The sequence below is a fragment of the Anopheles stephensi genome, chromosome 2 (genome assembly GCF_013141755.1).
Source record: "Anopheles stephensi strain Indian chromosome 2, UCI_ANSTEP_V1.0, whole genome shotgun sequence".
In the NCBI taxonomy this organism is placed as follows: Eukaryota; Metazoa; Arthropoda; class Insecta; order Diptera; family Culicidae; genus Anopheles; species Anopheles stephensi.
Window position 1 is genome coordinate 62,763,913 of NC_050202.1, and position 20,015 is coordinate 62,783,927.

The 20,015-nt window shown below is 49.1% G+C and overlaps 2 protein-coding genes across 16 annotated transcripts in view; one reads left to right on the top strand and one right to left on the bottom strand.

The window, feature by feature from the left end:
* The first annotated feature begins 757 nt into the window (after positions 1-757).
* On the top strand, positions 758-2,837 carry LOC118506677 (gustatory receptor for bitter taste 66a). The gene is made up of 3 exons (XM_036044132.1): positions 758-1,268; positions 1,332-2,512; positions 2,589-2,837. Exons 1-3 carry the CDS (start codon positions 1,043-1,045, stop codon positions 2,757-2,759), a joined length of 1,578 nt encoding a protein of 525 aa, XP_035900025.1. The 5' UTR covers positions 758-1,042; the 3' UTR covers positions 2,760-2,837.
* Positions 2,838-4,661: 1,824 nt separating this feature from the next.
* Positions 4,662-20,015, bottom strand: part of LOC118506675 (ankyrin-3) — a 115,410-nt gene continuing 100,056 nt past the window's right edge. For 12 of the 15 annotated variants that reach the window (XM_036044117.1, XM_036044115.1, XM_036044114.1 and 9 more), the window contains 5 exons: positions 15,891-15,941; positions 14,148-14,918; positions 7,533-12,962; positions 6,641-6,693; positions 4,662-5,821 (listed from right to left, as the gene is read on the bottom strand). In XM_036044117.1, coding sequence (XP_035900010.1) covers positions 5,798-5,821; positions 6,641-6,693; positions 7,533-12,962; positions 14,148-14,918; positions 15,891-15,941 — 6,329 coding nt within the window. In that variant the 3' untranslated portion in view covers positions 4,662-5,797. The remainder of the gene's footprint in view (positions 5,822-6,640; positions 6,694-7,532; positions 12,963-14,147; positions 14,919-15,890; positions 15,942-20,015) is intronic. The other 3 variants (XM_036044118.1, XM_036044128.1, XM_036044129.1) reach the window with 3 other exon arrangements.

Consider the following 20,015-nt stretch of genomic DNA (forward strand, 5'->3'; position numbering starts at 1 on the left):
GAATGACGGATCTCACTGTCGGCGTCCACCTTGAAACGTGTCTTTGGGTCTACAGCGACGACGTTGTCCTGGATGGATCATTCTCCATTTTTTTTCGTTTTATTCAGAGGTTTTCTTAACCGACAACAGCGATTGACAAATGCCGGCGAAAGGGCATGCCATGGAGAGCCAGACCGGCAGTTCAGGTCTTATGAGGAGATCCAGGCTGGCTGCTTGGACTGACAAGAAACGTCGATCGTGTCGAAGGACTAATCCTGTTCAAGCAATCCATAGTTTTCCGTAATGTTGGGGTTTTTGTTTTAGGTTGAGCGGTTCGGTGGCCCAGGCGATAACGGCGCCGGTCTTCACACGGCCGGACCGGGGTTCAAATCCCATCCCAACCGCCTCCCCGTACGCAGGGCTGACTACTAAAGCCAGAAATGGCAAGCCAAGACCTTTAGAGGTTGTAGTGCCACCGAAAAGAAAAAAAAGCAGGTTGTTCGAAAAATATATGGACTGTGAGTGAAAATATATGGATGTGAATTTTTAAATAATCTACGACCGAATTAAATGCTATGGACGAAGGCATCAAAAATCTCCCAAAGAGCCCAACATTCGGGATTCGGATCCTAGTTACGGAAAAAATCTAGTTACCACAGTAACCGTAGTAACCATCATACGGTGGTTGAGAACAGTTTGTCTTGGACGATACCTTTTTCCATATGCTTTCTCCAACATCTCCTTCATCACGCGTTAACACGTCCTCGATCGATGAGTGTAATGAAGGATGCGCCAACAAGTCTGTTAAATGTACATAAAACAGTATAATTGCACTACTCACCAGCAGTATTTGTTTGTAAACGGTGACACTAAAACAACATTACCGTGCCCATCCCACCAACCATGGGTGGAATCAATTTGGCTAATGACTGTACTGTGAATGTTTAATGCACTTGTCATCCCGGCGTTCGTTGATTAATGGGTTGAGCACCTCTTGCTCAGGGCTTGTGGTTGCTGGTGTGACTAAAGCAACCACTCGCACGCTCCGGCAGACCTTTCTAAAATGTCCGTTATTCCGGTACGCAGTTTGCTCGATTCGCAGCACGTGCTGTTTTATGTTTCCTCCATCTTTGGCGTGATTCCGTACTCATTGTGGGCGTTCGCGAAGCGTACCGTGCTGCAGCTCTCGATCCTGGGCAATGTATGGGTGGTGTGCAGCTTGATCGTGTACAGTGCGCTGTACCATGTGGCCACCACCAACTACGTGAAGGACGATTGGGGCACGCAGAGTGAGTAGCCGGGTGTCGGTATCGATTGTCTTTGTGTGTTAATGTAGCACGTTAATGTTGCAGAAACGCTCACGAATGCGATCGGTATCTTCATCATCTACATGGAACCGCTGATGATGGCCACCGATATGGTGGCCGGGATGATTAACCAAAGGCAGCTGGTGCAGTGCGTCGATCGGATTGCCCGCATCGATAACCACCTCGCCACGGAAGGCATTCTGCTGAACAACCAGCGGCTGCGGCGTACGACCATCGTGCTGCTGCTGCTGGTGCTGGCCTTCGAAGCGGTCATCACGGTGTACAGCTTCGTGGCGTTTGAAGAGGAGTTTACGGTCTACTCGCTGATATGGTACATCACGACCATACCGACCGCCATCAACTCGGTGAGCCGCATCTGGTACGTGATGCTGGTGTTGGCCATCCGCCAGCGGTTCAACGCGATGAACGCACACATGAACGCGATTGCGCACGGGTTGCTGCACTACAAGGATCAGTTCGTGGGCGAGCAGGATGCGGACATTGCCGAGATACCGCTCGACTATCTGGAGAAGGAAATCTTTACCGTGTACACGCAGCGCCGTAAGCAGCTGGCCGCTACGCCGCCGAAAAACCCAATCACCAAGGTCATCGCAGTCAAGCCGTACCAGCCCGGCAAGCAACCGTCCAGTTCGCCGACCAAGTCGATCGAACTGTCCACCCCCCGCAACAGTGCCATCCAACCGTGGTCGGATGCGGAAGGACTCGGCCCGGCTCGCCAGTACCTGCCGGCTGACCTGCGGCTAAGGGTAAAAATCGAGCAACGGTTGGACAACAAGCTGATCCTGATCTGCCGGACGCATGACGAGCTGTGCGAGGTGGGCAAGATCGTCAACCGTATGTACAGCGTGCAGATGCTGGTCGCGATGGCGCACGGGTTCGTGGCGATAACGGCCGAGTTTTACTTTCTGTACTGTAGCTTCACGGAGCAGGAGGTGCCGATACTGTTCCGGTCGGCGGAACTGTTTCTGCTGGCGCTCACGTACATCTCGTACACGGCGCTCAAGTGTATCGTACCGATCTTCGTGTGCTGGAAGACGAAAACCGACTCGCACCGAACGGGCATCGAGATGCACTATCTGGCGAATGTGGTCGACGAGTGTCACTGTTACGAGGTGGTGAACCACCTCTCGCTCAAGCTGCTGAACCACCATCTGAACTTTAGTGCGTGCGGATTTTTCGATCTGGACATGACGACACTGTATGCGGTAGGTAGATACGCTTTCTCAGTACCGGGAACCTGTTGGTAATGGAAATGCATTGTTTAAAATTTTATTCCGCTAGATTACGGGTGCGATAACGAGCTATCTCATCATACTGATTCAGTTTAATCTGGCTGCGATACAGAAATCCAGCAGCAATTCAACGGTTGCCTCGAACGATAGCACCACTACAGCCGTGTCGGTTATTGAGACCGTGGTCACCACAGCCTTAACGACGTACGTTCCGAACTAATGTGCGAGAAATTATTTTTGATGCATAGCTTACGCTCTTATTCGTTTGGCTTGTGTGATTCTTATAAAGCTATTATTTGAATCCGCCATCAAATTAATTGAAAAATAAATTGGTGTTTCGTGTAGCAAAGTTTTTTTTTTCAAACTTAAATTGTTTGAAAAATTGATTAATAATTTAAATCTTATCTGTTAAAAATGCTCTAGTCGTAGGGATTTTAATATTTTTTGGCAAATGTTGCTTAATGATGGAGGCGCCCAGTACTTTATGGAGACGCCTAGTATTTGATGGAGACGCCCAGTATTTGATGGAAATAAGTCAACTTATGAGAACGATTGCAATTTTTTTAGTTTGGTTTTGGATGATTTGTGGTTAAAATGCTGCCAGCTATTCTTACGGCTAAAGTTAAGCTACGGGTAAAGTTTGTGACTAATTGGCACAAGAAAAAGGCAGGCAAGGCTAAACCTCAAAATATTGGTGGCAAGTTGTCATTGCTTTCGCGTGTGACAACCATCGATCGGGAGAGTCAGCGTCTGTTTTTGCAGTTCAAACTCAAAATGCAACCTCAAACGCTCGTTACTAAACTCAAACAAATTACGGGTCTGTTGCTAAAACCTAAGCAATCAACACGCGGATTTCTCTATCTTAGTTGAAATTATGCGCCCAAATTGATCTTGTAGTCAGAAATTGTATATTTTTGATCAATTAGAAAACCAAAAAACTTTCCAGGCTCAAGGACTTTCCAACTGGCTTAACATTCCTTTTTGGGTCGGATTGTGGACCTCAAATACTACGGCTCTAGAGCTGAATGTTTTTTGGCATGTTGGTGTTACCCTACTTTTTGGCCCAAAAATCCAAAACTAAAATTGGAGCAGATGAAGCTTAAATTATTTTTTATTTGATGATTGTAAGTTTTGCTTTTGCAGGTGCATCTTATTCTGCGATCACTCTGGAACAAATGATTTTTAGAACTTTTAAATTTAGAAAAGTTTATATTTTCGATATGCATTTCACGCAGCTTTAAAGCTTCATGTAAAAAATCGAATTTTAGGTTATTTAAAAAAATCAAATTTGTGACTTAATTAACCAGATGGAGGCGCCCAGTACTTGATGGAGACGCCCAGTACTTGATTGATGCACTATGCATTATTATGATGATGATTAATTTCCGGTAGATGTTCTCTTCACATAATAAAACAATATAAAACACAATTGAAGAAGAAGAGCGGATCTTAGTTAAAAAAATGCTTTCATTACTGGAAGTACATAAACCTAATTTCGATCGATCTATTCCAAAGCTCTGATCCAGTTGTAAGCTCTCCTTTCTATTCTATGGAACTTCTACTCAACATAGAAAACATTTTTCATACCAAAAGCGATAATTACGCACCACTGTGATACTTCAAAATACTTACTTGTTCATCGCGAACCACCGAACAAAACACCGATCGTTATGTTATTGTTGTCATAAGCACTTTTATTCTTCATAATTTTTTGCAAATAGTACATCCATGTAAGTATGCAATGTGTGTTGTATTGTTTGGTTTTGTTTTGTTTTCTTTTCTTGTATTAATAATATTTGTTTAGTAAGTTTGGTAGCACGTGGTAGCGATTTTAGTGTGTGTTTGTGTCTGTGTGTATAATCTTGTTGCTGCTTATCCCATCGTTTGTCACTTTTTTAATATGCAGTGTGGGCCTGTTGCTCTTCTTAAAATATGTTCCATTCTATTTTCTAGTTCCTTCTAGGGCATTATTCCGCTCCACTCTGCCCAGGCAATGTTATATTATTTGCGGTTTTGTTTATGATTTTTTCTCTATCTGTCTCACTTTCTGCCTGCAATATTTGGCTGTTTTCTTCACTGTTTACCTTTCCGTTTTGCAGCGCGCCCCGTTTTTGCTCTGTTAATATATATACGTTTTGTTATACGTTTGATTTGATCAGTAATTGTATATTTTAGCTATAACATACTGTTTGCAAACAGTGGGTTTTTGCAATATCTTCCGTTCGGTTTGTTTTGTTTTGTTTTTTAAAAAAAGGGAAACAAAGGAAATCTCAAATGCACTCCCTTTTCGTTCCCGGGTTTCAACTACTATCTGGTCTGGCCGTCAGTGTGGCGCCCATGCACAGTAACTACACCCTTTGACACGGTGACAGCCATTTCTAAGGGGGTCTTTTAATCTTTTTCTCCTGTTGGTTTGTTTTGTTTTTTGTTTTTGCTTTTTCTTACTTAATTTCGTTACGTTGCCACCTGCCATCGAAAGCGATCACGAAGCATGAACACACCTTAAATATGCGAACACACGAATAAGCGGTAAAGAATGCTTGAAGCTTAAGAATTAACGTCACCTACGTACTGGCCGGCGACAGCAAGGAATACATCGCACTCACGTACACCAACGTCCTAGGCTAGTGTCGCGCACGAACGAAGGTAACTGAAAACTAGGCCACGATGCCATGAGTTGCCCTGTTGAAGCTCACATTACACACGCACACCGCAGTACATTTGGTCATTTAACGATCGCTCGCTTGTTTGCAGCGGGTTGTTTGCTTTATAAATCATCTCACCCACATCTCATCGCACTATCCCTAACCTTGTTGGCGCGTCTCAAACCGTATCGAATGGTACACGAAGAAGAAATCCCCGCCGGGTGGAATTTACATTAAAAAGGAGCTTTAAGAATGTTTCAGTTTTAAGTTCATTGCAGCTGAACGTAATATGTATCTGACTGAGCTAAGCTTCTTCTGTTGGTTATTATTTAGTGATGAAGTTTTACTAAAACCCCGTGCGTAACGGTCTTCAAATTCATTTCCCCTCACCACACCCATGCCCTCTCGATTTGATTCGCTACCGTCGGAGAACTTATATACGTATAGGTTGAATGTGAGAAGAAGGTTGTTGTGTTTTGCTGTAGGTTTGGCTTTTGAATCGTAGCGTAGGGTTTGAAGAATGATGTGTTAAAATTGTGGAAAAATACACACTACTGCATTGCACCTTTAGATCGCCGTCCTGTAGTGTAGTGGGTTGTTGATTACGATTCCCTTACTCCTCCTTTTCGGTCGATTTCTGTGAAATGAGCAACAGGAACAAACAACGATGATTAAAATTTATCTCAACTGTTTAGAGTAGAGCCGTTTTATAGATAAAGCGTAGTTTGTATTATAAGTCTCGATTGATCGTCTATCCTTCTGTTAAAATTAAGATTTATTTTCAAATGGCAGCAAAAATTTCACAAAATTTATGATATTATATATTAAATGGATAAAAGTTTTTGTGTAAAATCCTTTAATCTCTAATAATGAATGTCAAAGAAAATATTAAACGCTTATGTGCCACAAACACAACGAAAACGACAAACAGTCGACTCAAAAAATGTAACAAATTTGCAGACAATATTCTTTCTTGGCAACCTCGAAAGGTCTCGGCCTTCGGTTCTGGTGTCTATGACTTGATTTTATCCGTAGCAAGGTAGTCAGTCCTGCCTACGGGGAGGCAATCTGGATGGGATTTGAACCCCGATCTTGTCGTGTGAAAACTGGCGCCGCTTTCGCCTCAGCCATCGGAACATCCTATATCCTGCTTCCCCCTTACTTGCCACTACAACCTCGAGAGGTCTTGGCCTGCCATTTATGGCCTTCTGTGACTTGATTTTACCCGTAAGCAAAGAAATCAGCCCTGCGTACTGCGAAGGGTGGTCGGGATCCATCTTGTATCCACCACTTGCTTAAACCGCAGTTGATTGTGTACAATTCCAAGAGTCCATTATATGATTGCAAAGTGCTAAAATTTATTGCATTAGTTTGATAAGTGGATTGGTCGATCGATCAAGATTGATAATCAAAACTACGCTTCATTTAGCATTACAAGCTTCACAACAGTACGTACGCTTTGCATTCGTTCCTTAGCTGTTTCCTTCACATCATCGAAAGCTATTTCTCCTGTGCAAGAAGAAAACGGGTAGGGGGGAGAGAGAGAGAGAAAAACACAACCAGATAGGTTAGTATGGGTTACGGTTCAGTAATGTCGGGTCGTGTTGTTTCGTAGCATGCAACGCTCAGTAACGTTTAAAGGTAGCACGAAAACTAAAAGTAAACAAACCAAAACTGTAGCACGTATACTATGGCGATGAGATAATGCTAAATTAACCGAACTAAAACAAATCTATAATGTAATAATGCCTAATAAAACTGGTTTTGATCGATGGAAGGATGTCAAAACAGATGGTAGCCTAATGATCGCTCTGCCTCTGCCTAACTGTCTTCCGAGCTCCATTTCCTACAGTGAATGGGTTTGTCTACCGAAGAAAGAACTGAACGAAAGAAGTAGGGCTAATCGAACGTGTTTTGCGCGAGCTTGTGTAAGTATGTAAGTGTGTGTGGGTAGGAAAAAATGAAAACACTCTACTAGTAAAATTGCTAGTTCATGTGTGTGTGTGGCTATTCGAAGCGAATAAGTCTAGCAGCGATTAAAATGGCGGAAGAAAAGTAAGAAAAACAAAAGAAAACACACACACACAACGGTGGAAAGCATCGAAAAGTGAAAAGGATTTGATAGGAAAATCAAAAGCAATGAATGCGTCGCGCCGCGCTTGTTTTCCGAAACCGAATCCGAGACCGAGACGACGTTCATTCTAGTACACCGAAGGTTGAGACCGTTCGCTGGGCTCAAAACGAGCTCAGTGTTACGGGAAGCCACCGGAGAGAGTTTAGTGAGTGGGGTGGGGGTAACGGGTTGGTTTGGTTTTGTATTGGTGGGTTGGAAAAGAAAACACGCTAACCTGGAAACAGTTCTCTACTTAATAGTTCACTTTCCCCCAGCTGCTGTTGAGCTACGTGGAAGCTTGCCGATGTCGCCGACGAAGAGCTGGACACCATTGTGACCGTGGAGGACGAGAAGGTCGAGGACGCTTCTCGTTGTTGCTGCTGTTGCTGAGCTGTGTGGATGACATTGGTTACGACACTGCTACCACTGCTGCTACCACCGGTGGCCGAAGAGTAAGCGCTCATCGAGGCGGTCATTACGGAGGTTGCGAATCCACCCGAACCCGTACCCTGGTGCCCGGTGGCCATCGAGGCCGACGAGGCAAAGTTATCCCAGTCATCCAACACCTGCGAACCTACCGCGTCGACTACCATCGTGATGGAATCGCAGCTGGTAACGCTGGACGACATCTGGGAATCGGTTTCATTCTGGTAGGTGGCGTTCGTGGCCGTTGAGCTGGTTTCGAGGCTTTCGGTGCTGGTCAGGAATGCCGCATCCGGCCCGGTTAGTGAGTCGGCCGATATGTCCTTCTGCATCGTACGTCCACCGGTGACAGTGGTCGTGTGGAGTGAGGACACGGTTGTCTGCACCGTGTGTTGCTGCTGCTGCTGCTGGTGATAAGCACTGGCAGCTCCAACACCACTCTCAGACGACTGACGAGAACCGTGAACCGATTTGGTTGGGCTACTGAACCCGCTCTGGTTGTCACTGCTCGCGGCAGTGAGCGATTCCAGCGAGTCCCGCTTCGTATCACTCAAGCCATGGATGCCTTGTGCCTGTGCCGCGTGTGCCTGCTGCTGCAGCTTTTGTTGCTGCTGCTGTGCTTCGATCGAGTCCGTACTGTCGCTGCGGTACGGTTGCTGCTGCTGCTGTGCCATATGCTCGATCGAATCGGACTGTGACGATCTGGTAGTTGCTACACCCGTCTTCGAGAACTCGATCGAATCGATGCTGCTGGTCATCACGTCCACATTGTTCTTGCTGTGCATTTCGAGACTGTCGCTGCTGGAGTGAGCCGACGGGAGTCTGTCACGGCTGGCTGGGAGCTGTTTCGGGGCAGTTCTCGTACCATCCAAACTGTCACTGGACACGGTCAGCACATGGGAGGTGAGGTCCTCTTCGTCAAACACCTGACGCACCTGACCTTCGTGCGAGATGGTCGTGACGGTTGTTGTGGTCGTGGACACTGCCGATCCCCCATCTCGACCCGATTCGGTGGTGATCTTCTTCTCTACCTTCGTGGAGATCAGTTCTGAAGGAACGGTAGATCCAGCGCTACCAACCACGGTGGTGGTAATGGAAGAACTGCTGATAATCTGCTGAGCTGAAGAGGATCCTTCGCCCGATTGTTGCCTCTTCGGAACTGGAACTCCACTGCCATTCGACGGTGGACTGCGTTTAGCTCCGTTCGACCCGTTCGATTTGTTTGACTCGTCCGAACGCGAGAGCAGAAGTGCGGCCTCCTCCTTCGCCTTGATCTCGATCAGGTGCGCCTCGATGCAGGCATTCTCGAGCCCCTCGAACTCTTTCAAGCTAGACAGGCTGATGTCGTCCCCGTGCACGCCTCGCTGCATGAACCGGCGCGTGAAGCTACCGTTGCTCAGCGAGTCCTGTGAGCCCTGCTGCATTTTGCGGTTCTCGAGCGAAATCACATGTTCTAGGTTTTCAAACTCCTGCAAGCTGCTCATAGAAATGTCGTCATGCTCGCGTGACGCCATCCGCTTGGCCAGCATGTCGTAGTCCGGTGTGCTCGAGAACGAGTCCTTAATGGAGCCAATGCGGCTGCTACCCACCTCAAAGTCGGTGTCCTCCTCCTTGATGTCCTCCAGCCGGTCCTCGTACGGGTAGCGGAAGTTTTGTGTTTCCGCCAGCTGCATCTCTACCCACCGTTTGCTCTCCTCCAGCGGATACCCATTGTTCAGCAGATCCATCGTAACACCATCGGCACCGACCCCACCTTCGGCCCCACCCGTAGGCGGACTTTCCTCAAACTCGTACATCATGTCGTCGCGCATGTTGGCGGCATACATTGAGCCGGCGTTTGTGTGGGCTGGCGCTGACTTGACCAGTATCTTCTCCACATCCTCGTCGTGCTTCTTCTCGATCTTGGTGGGCTTGATGGCCATGCTTTTGCCCTCGGAGTCGAACTCGTGCGCTTCACGGGCAACCTCCTCCACGATGACGAACTCGTCCGATATGTCGGGCTGTTCCAACATTTCGAACGAGTCCGATCCGGCTGAATCGTCCTTATCGTCCACGTCGTACCCGTACTTGGTGGTCGTATCGGCCAGCTTTGCCTTGTACTTCTGCTCGATCAGCTCCTGGTACTGTTCCTCGGTCAGTTGGTATTCTTCCTGTTTGGCGTACTGAATTCCAGTCTGCTTTGGCGCACCGGAAGACGATGACGCTGAGGACACTACTGTCGTAGTCATCGTCGTTGTTGCTGCTGTCGTTTCGCTCTTAGAAACAGTCTCAGATGATACGGTCGTCGTTACCTGTTTCGATGCGGCAAACGATTCTTCCTGGTAAACATCCATTTCGTCCTTGCTCGGTGACAGTGGCTCTGCAAAGTCGTCCGTCACGTGAATGTCCGGAATGTTGTGTGAGGATGATTCACGGTATTCCTTCAGCATCTGGCTCTTGCTGGCCATAATTTGTTGTGCCTCATCACTTTGCTCGATCTCCGCGTGCACATCCTCCACGATCGTTTCGATGACCGATTGCGACGGTGAGAAGGAGTTGCGCCGATCCAGCTCAAAGTCCTTCTCGAACACATCGCCACCCGGTTTCTTGTCCTTCTTCTTGGACTGTGCCACCGGGGCTCGGAACGACCGAGAGTACTCACTCTCGTACCGATCGTAATCGGAATCGGACGATTCTTCGCGCGTCTCGTCACGTTCCGAGCTGGACGCTTGCTTGGATGCTTCCTGGGACAGTGATTCATCCTGCGATTCGATCGAGTCGCGGTTGCCCTCTCCCATGTCCGCCATAAACTTGCCGGAAATGATGGACGTACTTTCGGTGCGCTTGTGGCCACGTTTGCGAACCGTTTCTTCGCTTTCATCACGCCCCAACAAATCGCCACCGGTGCTCACCTCTATGATCTCGGTCGTGGCTTGCGTGTTGAGGAAGTTTACATCGCCCTCCTTAAGCACGGTCGACGTGAGCGTAATGTCTCCGATGTATCCCGTTGTACCGCCAGCCGTAGTAGGCGTTACGGCATCCAGCCCAATCTCCACGTGTGTCGGTACAGGGCCGGGTACGGTCGTCTTTTCCGACAAGTTTTCCATGATCGTTTCCAAATTGGACGCACTGGACAGGCTGATCGAGAGAATGCTACCATCTTCCAGGCTTGTACCGAGTTTCGCATCATCCGCCGGTTCGGTCTTGACATCCTCCAGGCTTGTTGCCTGCATTGCCTCGACCAAATCGCGCGCCGTACCGATGCTCGAGCTGAGCAGCTTTTCATCCTGCATCATCATCTCGACGGCGGCACCAGCCGCTTCTCGCTGCTCACTAAAGTGCATGCTTTCCTCCGCCATAGAGTCACTCTTCAGCTCGGCAAAGTCCATCTCGTGCGAGCGTTTCATAGCGATCGGCACGCTGCTAGCATTGGACGAGAGTTCTTCCTTATCATCCAGCAGCAACATTTTATCGCGCAAATCATCTTCCGAATCGTCGTGAATGAGGGCCGCATCGGATGAGTCGAAATCCACATCCATTGTCGACGGGACGAGCGTTTCGGTGGCTTCCGACTCGATGCTAGCCAGATTGCCGGAGCTTTCCGAGTCGAAGCTCTTCATGCTGTCGTGCGAGCTAACCGGGTACGAGTGCAGTGTGCTAACGGCACTGTGATATTCCGTCCCGATCGAGGTGGGCACTATCGAATGATCCTGCGCCGTCTCGTACTCGGACGACGCGTACGGCAACATCTGTTGCTCAATGTCCGAGGAAAGTGGTCTGCTGCTGTCCGTGTGCTCGAAACTCTGGTAATGGCTTTCACCCGAACTGTCCACATCGGTTGTCGACCATCGGCTACCCTTTGGCTGATGTACTCCCTGATGCGGACCGTGTCGCAAGCGTGCCGACATTTCTACCTGCGAACTGTCGGACGATCCGCCAGTTGGTGGTTCGTCGATTGTTATCGGAGGTCCGACCACCGAAGGCTTCGGTTCAGAATCGGAAAGAACGCTTTCGCTTACGATCGTGGTAGTGGTAATGGCTGCCGACGTAGCGGTGGAAACAGCGACCGCTTCTTCCTGATTCGTTTCGTAGATCGGATCCTGCACGTAGCGTGTCGAGGGCAGAATCTTAAACTCAAACTCCGAGGGCGATTGCTTGATTGGGGTACCGTCCGACACGGCTTCGATCAGCTCTTCCTGCACCGCGTCCAGCGATTCCTTAACCTCTTCGAGCGTTTTGGCAATGGTGATCTCGTCGATTGTCATGTGCGAGTATTGCTCGTTGGTCGTGTCGAGTATCGTTGCTTCTCCCGGCTCGACCGTTTGTGATGGTTTCGTAACCGGTTGGACGGCGGATGCGCTAACCGGGGAGTGTACTACGGGCGGCTTTCCTGATGAGCGTAAACCCATGTCTAGCTCCTTGAGCGAGTCTAGCGTAAACCCATCTTCTAGCTTAATCTGTTGCTGGTACGCTTCCATCGCTTCCCGACGCGATTCATCATCGGTGCCTTGCGAGTCTTGCGAGAACGTGTAGCCTTCGTTGTCGAACGCATAGTCCGATCGCTTCTCGGTCGAGGATCGTGTGATGATGTCGCTGCTACACTCACCAATGAAGAACTTCGCACCAGTCGATATGTCCTCCTCGCTTGTAACCATTTCGCTTGAATCCTTCTGGGCCACGTGCGACAGATCGTCGGACGTGATCGAACCTTGGCGGAGATTCAGGTCCACGTCAGCACTGGAGTGTGCTGGCATCGGTTCCGGATACTGTTCGATCGAATCCTGATGCTCGAACGATTCCAGCAGGCTGGACCGAGTAGCCGTGTCCGTGCGGGAAGAAATGCTGGTACGTGGCTTCGGTACGGGTTGCCCATCGTAGCTGGACGAATCTAGGCTTGGTTTTTCCGGTTCGGTAGACGCGATGGATGACGAGTGGTCCTGCTGGGCGAAGGTGCCAGCTACCGTGGAGCTGGTATGCTCCTGTCTTTCGAACCCAGTAGCAGAAGCGGCAGCGAGAACGTGGTGAAGATCAGCGGTAGCAGCATCATTAGCGTCGGTAGCGTTAGCAGCTGTCAGGGCGGTTGCAGCAGTAGTGGTAGTGGTAGCAGTAGTAGTAGTACTTGCAGCGATAGCAACATTGTTCTGACCGCTAGCGAAAGCTTCAGATACAGCTTCGCCAGCAGAGGCGGCTGCTATGGTTTGAGAGTCAATGCGAGACGTTGTCTGGGGTATGTTATTTTCTGTTTGTAGTTGCAAATCTGTTTCTGTTAATAAAAGAGGAAATAAAAGCGAGGTGAAAAAAGCGTGTTAAGGTTAAGGCTTTTTCATTTGTTCGTTTTTGAAGGTTTGAATTATGTGTGTGAGTGTGTGGAGGGGTGGGGTCACTGTACTGTGGCTGAGCAGCTGAGCAGCAAGCGTTAACCCCGGAACTGGTCAGGTAACAATTCCACAGTTAGTAGAGTTAGTGGGATTTTTGAGCTTTTCAGTGGTATCGTTTCATGCACACTATTTAAGCTGTCTGTGTGTAGTGTCTGTGAATCTGATTGTGAGTGCGTGTGTGTGTGAGTGAAATAGAGAGAGAGAAAAATGTTTTCAAATTGGTTCCAACTTTACACAAACTGCCACGTGACTGGGACGCACAATTTGGGGTTGTAAGGAAAAAATGGTGTGAAAATTCTGATTCTGATTCGACATATAAGAAATTTTTCTGTGTTTGGGTGCGACATTCATGGTGGGTTCGTTAAAAGGTTAGTAAGAAACATAATTGCACTATCGAACGTTGGCTTGCAATCGCCTCGAAACTTAGAAGAACAAACCCAAATAAAAAACAACATCCGTCAACTGAAATGCGAAATCACGGTCCTGAATCGTGGAGTTTTCGTTAATTTTAATGGGACGTGGGAAAAAGGATCAGTGAGGTTAGGATAGCATCGCGCATTTAGCAAAGCATATAGTGTGTTACTGGAGGTGCAGCAACGAATTCTACACCGGACAGTAGTCAGCACCAGGTTGTAGCCGAAGGTTTGGAATGTGTATCGAAAATGGAGCTCCAGCAGCATCCAGTTGCGTTAGTTGGGTGTTAAGCTCGTATTAAGTTCTCGTTTTTTTAAGGGACGAAGACAGACTGACACAGGCTGGATGGATGAGTGTAAAGCATAGTACAGTGAGGTGGATGTGGAACACAAATCAAATGAGCCTTCGCTGATGGTTGTTTTGTTTTGTTTTTTTCCCTTTTTGGCCAATGAAAACTGAACAAAACCAGACGAAACGAACGAAAGCCAAGAATGGTAGAATGAAACATTTGCCGAGCACGGTGGAAGAAGACCGGAAGCGAAAAGACTGTGGACTGTCGATAGAGGAAGTGACATTCGCCCGTGGTCTGTTCGCCTGCGAACGATTCGGCTTCGACGCACTAACGTTTGCTAATGTGCACCATCACTCAGGGCTACCTTGCAGATCATTGTCGGGCGTGCTGGAACCGAAATCTCCAGTCGTCATGGATACGCTCTCGTCCCAGCTCAGTTTGGAGTATTCGCTCTGCAGCATCGACACTTCGTCTTTAATCTGGGAGATCGCATCATCGTACTCGGGGTTCTTATCGAGCAGCACCTCCGGCCCAAGGTCCGACGAAAGGCGCGCATACTTGCGATCGATCTTTTTCGCTCTTCGATCGGCAGTGGCTCGTTCCGGATCGACAAGCTCACTGTCGTCCGGCACTGGTTTCGTGCTCTCATCTACTGCACGATCAGCGGTTGGTAAGCAAACATCACCGACAATTGCTTTGCCAGCTTCAAGCTTAACATCACCATCCTCAACCGACATCCTCCCGACATCTTCACGCGCTTCGTGATCGGCTTCTTCGTGTATGTCTTGCTGCATGGTAGGAAGCGCAAACGGTTGCCCATCGGCACCGACCGCCGTCGCTCCGAAGGCGGAACCAAGCAGCAATGGGTCATACTCGGGATTGCTCATATTGTCATCGAACGATTTGCCGGACATGGATTCGATGGTGGGCGACTTCACCACAGCGTCCCCATCGGTAGACGACAGGATGTCGCTACGGATCGCGTACTGTTCGCTTTCGGACGGTGGCTGCAGATCACGATCGATCGTCAACGGGCCCGGCTGTGAGCTGCTGACGATCGATACACTCTGCTCCAGCACGTCGTCGACCAGCCGGCCTGCCTCCGACCGGACCACCTCTAGATACTCTTCATCGCCTGCAATGAGACAAAAAAGATCGGTACTTTGAAAGGGAAGCGGCAGCAGCGGCGGCGGCAGCAGCAGCAGCACCACGGCTCCATATTGCCGAGTTTTTGAGCCGTTCGATGGGAAAGCCTTATGTCCCCATTGAATGGGCTGCATGTACGTGCCGCAGCTACATGATTGATGCCCAATGTATGTGTATGGGTGAGGATGATTCGCATGACAGGAGTGCGCTCAAATGACAAAATGGTGGCATGATGTTGATGATGATAATTGACCGATCGTTTGAGGGGGGTTTTTGTTGGGATGTAAAGAAAACAACCAATAGGACTGATTTCGCATTTTAGTTCGATGGTTTTCAGCTTTTTTTGTGAGTTGCTGCGAGAAGTTTTTGGGTTTTTTTTATGTTTACAATTAGCATTTCATGGGAACCTTTCGCCTTTCGGGTTTTTGTTTCGTAAAATCGTTCTAAAGATACTCCGGAAAATAAAGCGCAATGGAAATCAGCAAACGCATCAGCAACGCAACAGTACCTCACGCGGCAGACCAATCGAAAATCAACGCCGACACACACACACGCAGACACACGCCGTCACCAGAATCAGATTTTCATACCTTCCTCGTTCGAATCGAATTGTTTGTCAATCAATAAAACGTGTTGCATCGTTTGTGTATTGGATTGCATCTTGGTGTGTGTTTGTAGTAGAGTGGGATTTTGTACACGGTGCGACACTGATGGGTCTTTGTGTAAATGTATTTAACTGAGTGGTTTGAATGTGTATGTCCACTGTGATAAACTGTGAGTGCTTGGAGCAGAAGTAATAGCGGAGCGTAAGCGCACACTATCGCAAACACGTGACCCGTGGTCGCACAAGCTCAGGCGCAGAAGACACACGGGTAGGGGCAAACGACGAGACAAGGGTTGCGAGAGCATCACGCACGCACTGATTCGTTGCGAGTGAGCCACCATAGCTCACCATACTAACCTTCGAGCCTGGTCGACGTCTGTAATGCATCGTCGTGTTCGGTGTACGTATCTGGAATGCACAGATTGGAGAGAAGAGAGCAACAAAAGCACAATGATCAAACACACCGCACTTGGACAATGGACGCTCCGCAAGGATCTCGAGATGCTCTTAGGTAGGTGGGATAGGTAATCCGGACGAACAGGGAAGACGGGAGGAGGAGGATGGCAGGAGTACACTTACGGAAAGGAACATTCAACAGTGGTGGGACGAGAATGCATGGACTAAGGTGAGGTTTTTTTTTTTCTTCTGTTTGGTAGATAGTGTAGGTGTGTGTGTGTGTGTGTTAAGAGATGAACAGTTTTGACAGATCGGAACAACAGTAGTGTTGCAGGATACAGTGTTTCTATATACATAGGTGTTGTTGCATATGTACAGGAGCTTGAATGCGGGGTGAACGATCGAATGGGGGTTGGAAAGTTAAAGAAAGTAGAAGCTAGTCTAGATAGCTAGCTACGTTGCACTAGTACTAGGCAGATAAGGGTGCAGCGCATAACGGAGTGTACGGTGTGTGCAAAACAGAAGCTACTTTCCAACTCATTCCAAAGCCACGTTACCTCGTTTACCGAAAGCCGCGCTGAAGCGTTCGTTTGTGATATGCAAAACATAAATCAAAGAACCACAATGCTACGCGCGAACAACTAAAGTACGGCAAACCATCTTCCACAGCAAAGCCCCCGTAGCGGGCAAGTAGCGAGCAAAGCTAGACAAGCCTATTGATCTCTAGTTCGTACAAAGTTGAAGAGAAGCAGCTGCACACCAACGACCGAGCATCAGCCACATGGCGTACACAACAAACAAGCAACGGAAAATTGTAAGCAACGAAAGCAACTAAAAACCTTCACCCTACCGTTCCGATCACTTCTTAAAGGTCGACCTGCTGTAGCTGTAACGGGACGGAAAGATGGATCGAAATTAATCGTCTTGTGGCACCAGGTGCTCTGGAACTGGATCTTCGTCCAGAAATTCAACGTCCGTCGGCATCTCCTGGCCATCGCTCTGCTGGGCGCGCTTCATATCCTGCCGATATCGCAACGGTGGCCCGACGATCGCGTCGTGAATTTCGCAGCTACCACTCTCGTCGAGGGCGCGCCTCAGCTCGAAGGGTGTCGCCGTACGGGCACGCGAGATACTTTCCTGATCTGCAGCAGCGGCAGCTCCAAGCTTCGCCCCATCTTCCTCATCCGAAGCACCCTGTATCTCCTCACAGTCCGTGTGGCAGTTGGCCGTATCCGGCGTGGAGGACGATTTGCAGAAGGTCGGTGCCGGATGCGGACATCCGCCTCCTAGCCGCGGACCACCACCGTGCCGACCACCGCTGAGCCGTTCACGGGAATTGATCGTGCTGCGAAACCCATCCGGACACACCGTCGGCGAAGGGACGGTCCGCTCCGACACGTACTCATCCCCGGACAGGTACTCGATGTCGGTCTTGGCACTGTCCGCATTTTGATTGGGTGGCACCTGAATCGTGGCCCGGCGCTGTTTCGAACGATCGGTCGGTGCATCCTCATCGCTCAGATACAGATCCTCCACATCGGTAGTGGCCGGTCCATTCTCCTGCGCCGTAGCATGAGTGTCGAGAAACGTTTTGCCCTTGTACGATTGCGTGCAGGCACTGCCCTTCGGCTTACGGCGACGGCGCAGTTCGTTTGTGCCGAACGATACACTGACCGTGTTCGGTTTGGTTTGGCTACGGTCGAAAAACATGTCTTCCGTGTCGGTTAGCGGATCAAGCGCCTGCTCGATGATGAGGTTTTGCTTCGGAACCACGGGCGTGTTTTCGCTCGCGTACACACTATCGTTATCCATCTCGGGCAATACATCGCTCGTGTACTTTGAGTCATCGTACAGCTTTTCATCGTCATTCACGTCCAGATCTTCGAAGTCGGTTAGGGCCTGTTCGATGTCGGGAGTTTTCGCCAACAGACAGGCATGGTTCAGTGGCATTACGTTGGACGTCTGCTCACCCGAACCGTCGCCTCGCATGATCGCAATTTCTCGTGTTGGCGATGGCAGAAACGAATGCTCCGTACCACCCATTTCGAGGTGTGCCTGTTCCTCATCGATCTCCTCATCGCTCGCATTGAAGTCTTCCACATCGGTCAAACCACCACCCTTGCCACCGCGTGCGACGGCACGCGGCATAAGCCGTTTGCTTTGGTGCGGTGCATCGTTATCACTGTCCGAGGAATCCAAATTCTCAACATCCGTCACCGCATCGTCCGCATTCGACTGCCCAACGGACAGCGAGGATGGACGGGATTTGGTTTGCTTTTGGTTGGACGGTTCCTCCATCTCTATTTCATCGGTCACAAAGCAAATGTTGATCTCGGGAAAGGTGGTCGATTGTTCGGTTTCATGATCGCTCGCTTCCATCGTGATTTCATCCGCTTCAAACACCGATATTGGTCCCGGTTTGGCACAGGCCGACGATTCATCGTCCGACACGAGAATGTTCTCACAGTCCGATGTGTTCCGGTTCGGCTCGACCGGCACACCCTTCCGGTGCGGTTTCCGATGCCGAACCACCTTACACTCGGGCTCGTCGGTATCCGAGCTGCTAGACTGAACCTGTTCCGTGCGAGGCAAGTGTTTGTCCTGCCGTCGGCGAACCGCATTGTGAATGTCAACCATACCGTTGTCCGCATCAACGCGCATCAAAATATCTTCCGGACAGTCGGGTACCTCGCTGCCCTTGTCTGGCTCCTCATCACCCGACATCGCACAATCCTCACAGTCGGTCAGCGCAGCACTGACGTCCATGCACACTTTGAGGCTTTTGCTCGAACTCTCGGTAGCCTTGGAGCAGGAGCGCGTTAGAATCTTCGGTTTCGCGCCACGTTGATCCGATTTCGTCATTTCATCCACGTACCCTTGGTCGAGAAAATCATCCAGCGATATCTCTACCTCCCGGGTTGGCTTTTTGTCCCGTTCCTCCTCATCGGACGTATCGCTACAGTCCTCCACGTCCGTCACTGCACCAGCCAGTGGCGTTTGCAGTGCTTCCAGCAGGGACAGATTGCCGGACGCTGGTGGAATCGGTGTAGCGACTGAAGGTTTTCGCTCACCGCGATGCCCGGCATCCATCACCAGATCTTCGGTATCGGTTAGTGCATCCTCAATGTTCGGTTTGTTCGTCGCACTCGACGAGCTAAGATCTTCATCGTCCGAGCATTCCTTCGTGATCGATATTAGCGGAATGTCTGCCATCGCTGGTGCCGCTGGTAGGTCGGTCGAGATGGTTCGAGCGGGATCCGTACAGTACAGCAGGCTTCTCGTAGTCGATTAACAGTAGCACAGCCAACTAAACGACCGTTCGCTATCCTGTGTTGTGTCGTTGTGTGGTAGAAATTCGGGTGGAAAAAAAGACAAATAAAATTGGCACACAAAAGCCGAACATAAGTTAAAACGATAAATCACAGCTCTGAAACAAAGCGCATTGGAAACGCAACCGAAACACAAAAACATAAATAGGCAAACACGGATCGAAAAGGCATCATTGCAAGGCAAATAATACGTACAGTGATACATAGAGGGATACGCTTCAATGCAGTTCTTCTCTTTGGCAGCAACTATCACCACAAACATAACAAAGAAAGGAAGGAAAAACACGGCAATACAGAGTAACAGCCACGAACTATCTGACTACTGAGCCTTTTCTTTTTCCCGGCGTCCGGGAAACTCATCTTTGTGCTAATGTTTTTGACTTTTTTTTAACTTCGCTTTCCCATGAGAGTGTTTGCCAAAAGGGTGGCCGCTTTCCTAGTAGTCAGATACGTGGCAGATCGCAGCTACTAGAGTTAGGTACGAAGCGTTTTCAGCTTTACATTCGCCTCCGTTCTGCTTCATTCAACGTTTACACCGTGCCATATGATAGAAGAACGAAGAACCGTGTTGAGACATAATACTGCTATAGCTGTTTGTGTTCCAACCGCGCACGAGTAACCGTCGGAACGGAGCTTTCATAACGTTCCGGGTACGGGGGAAGAATTTTGACACGTAGTGGAGCGACCGGAAACAAAACAGTTCGAAACAAAATCAGAAACGCAATTTTAGCGACAAACGAGCGAGCGAATGAGCGAA

Coding starts and splice junctions, on each gene's coding strand:
- LOC118506677 (XM_036044132.1), top strand. CDS start 1,043: ATGTCCGTTATTCCGGTACGCAGTTTGCTCGATTCGCAGCACGTGCTG. Junction 1,269..1,331: donor GGACGATTGGGGCACGCAGA/GTGAGTAGCCGG, acceptor TTAATGTTGCAG/AAACGCTCACGAATGCGATC. Junction 2,513..2,588: donor ACATGACGACACTGTATGCG/GTAGGTAGATAC, acceptor TTATTCCGCTAG/ATTACGGGTGCGATAACGAG.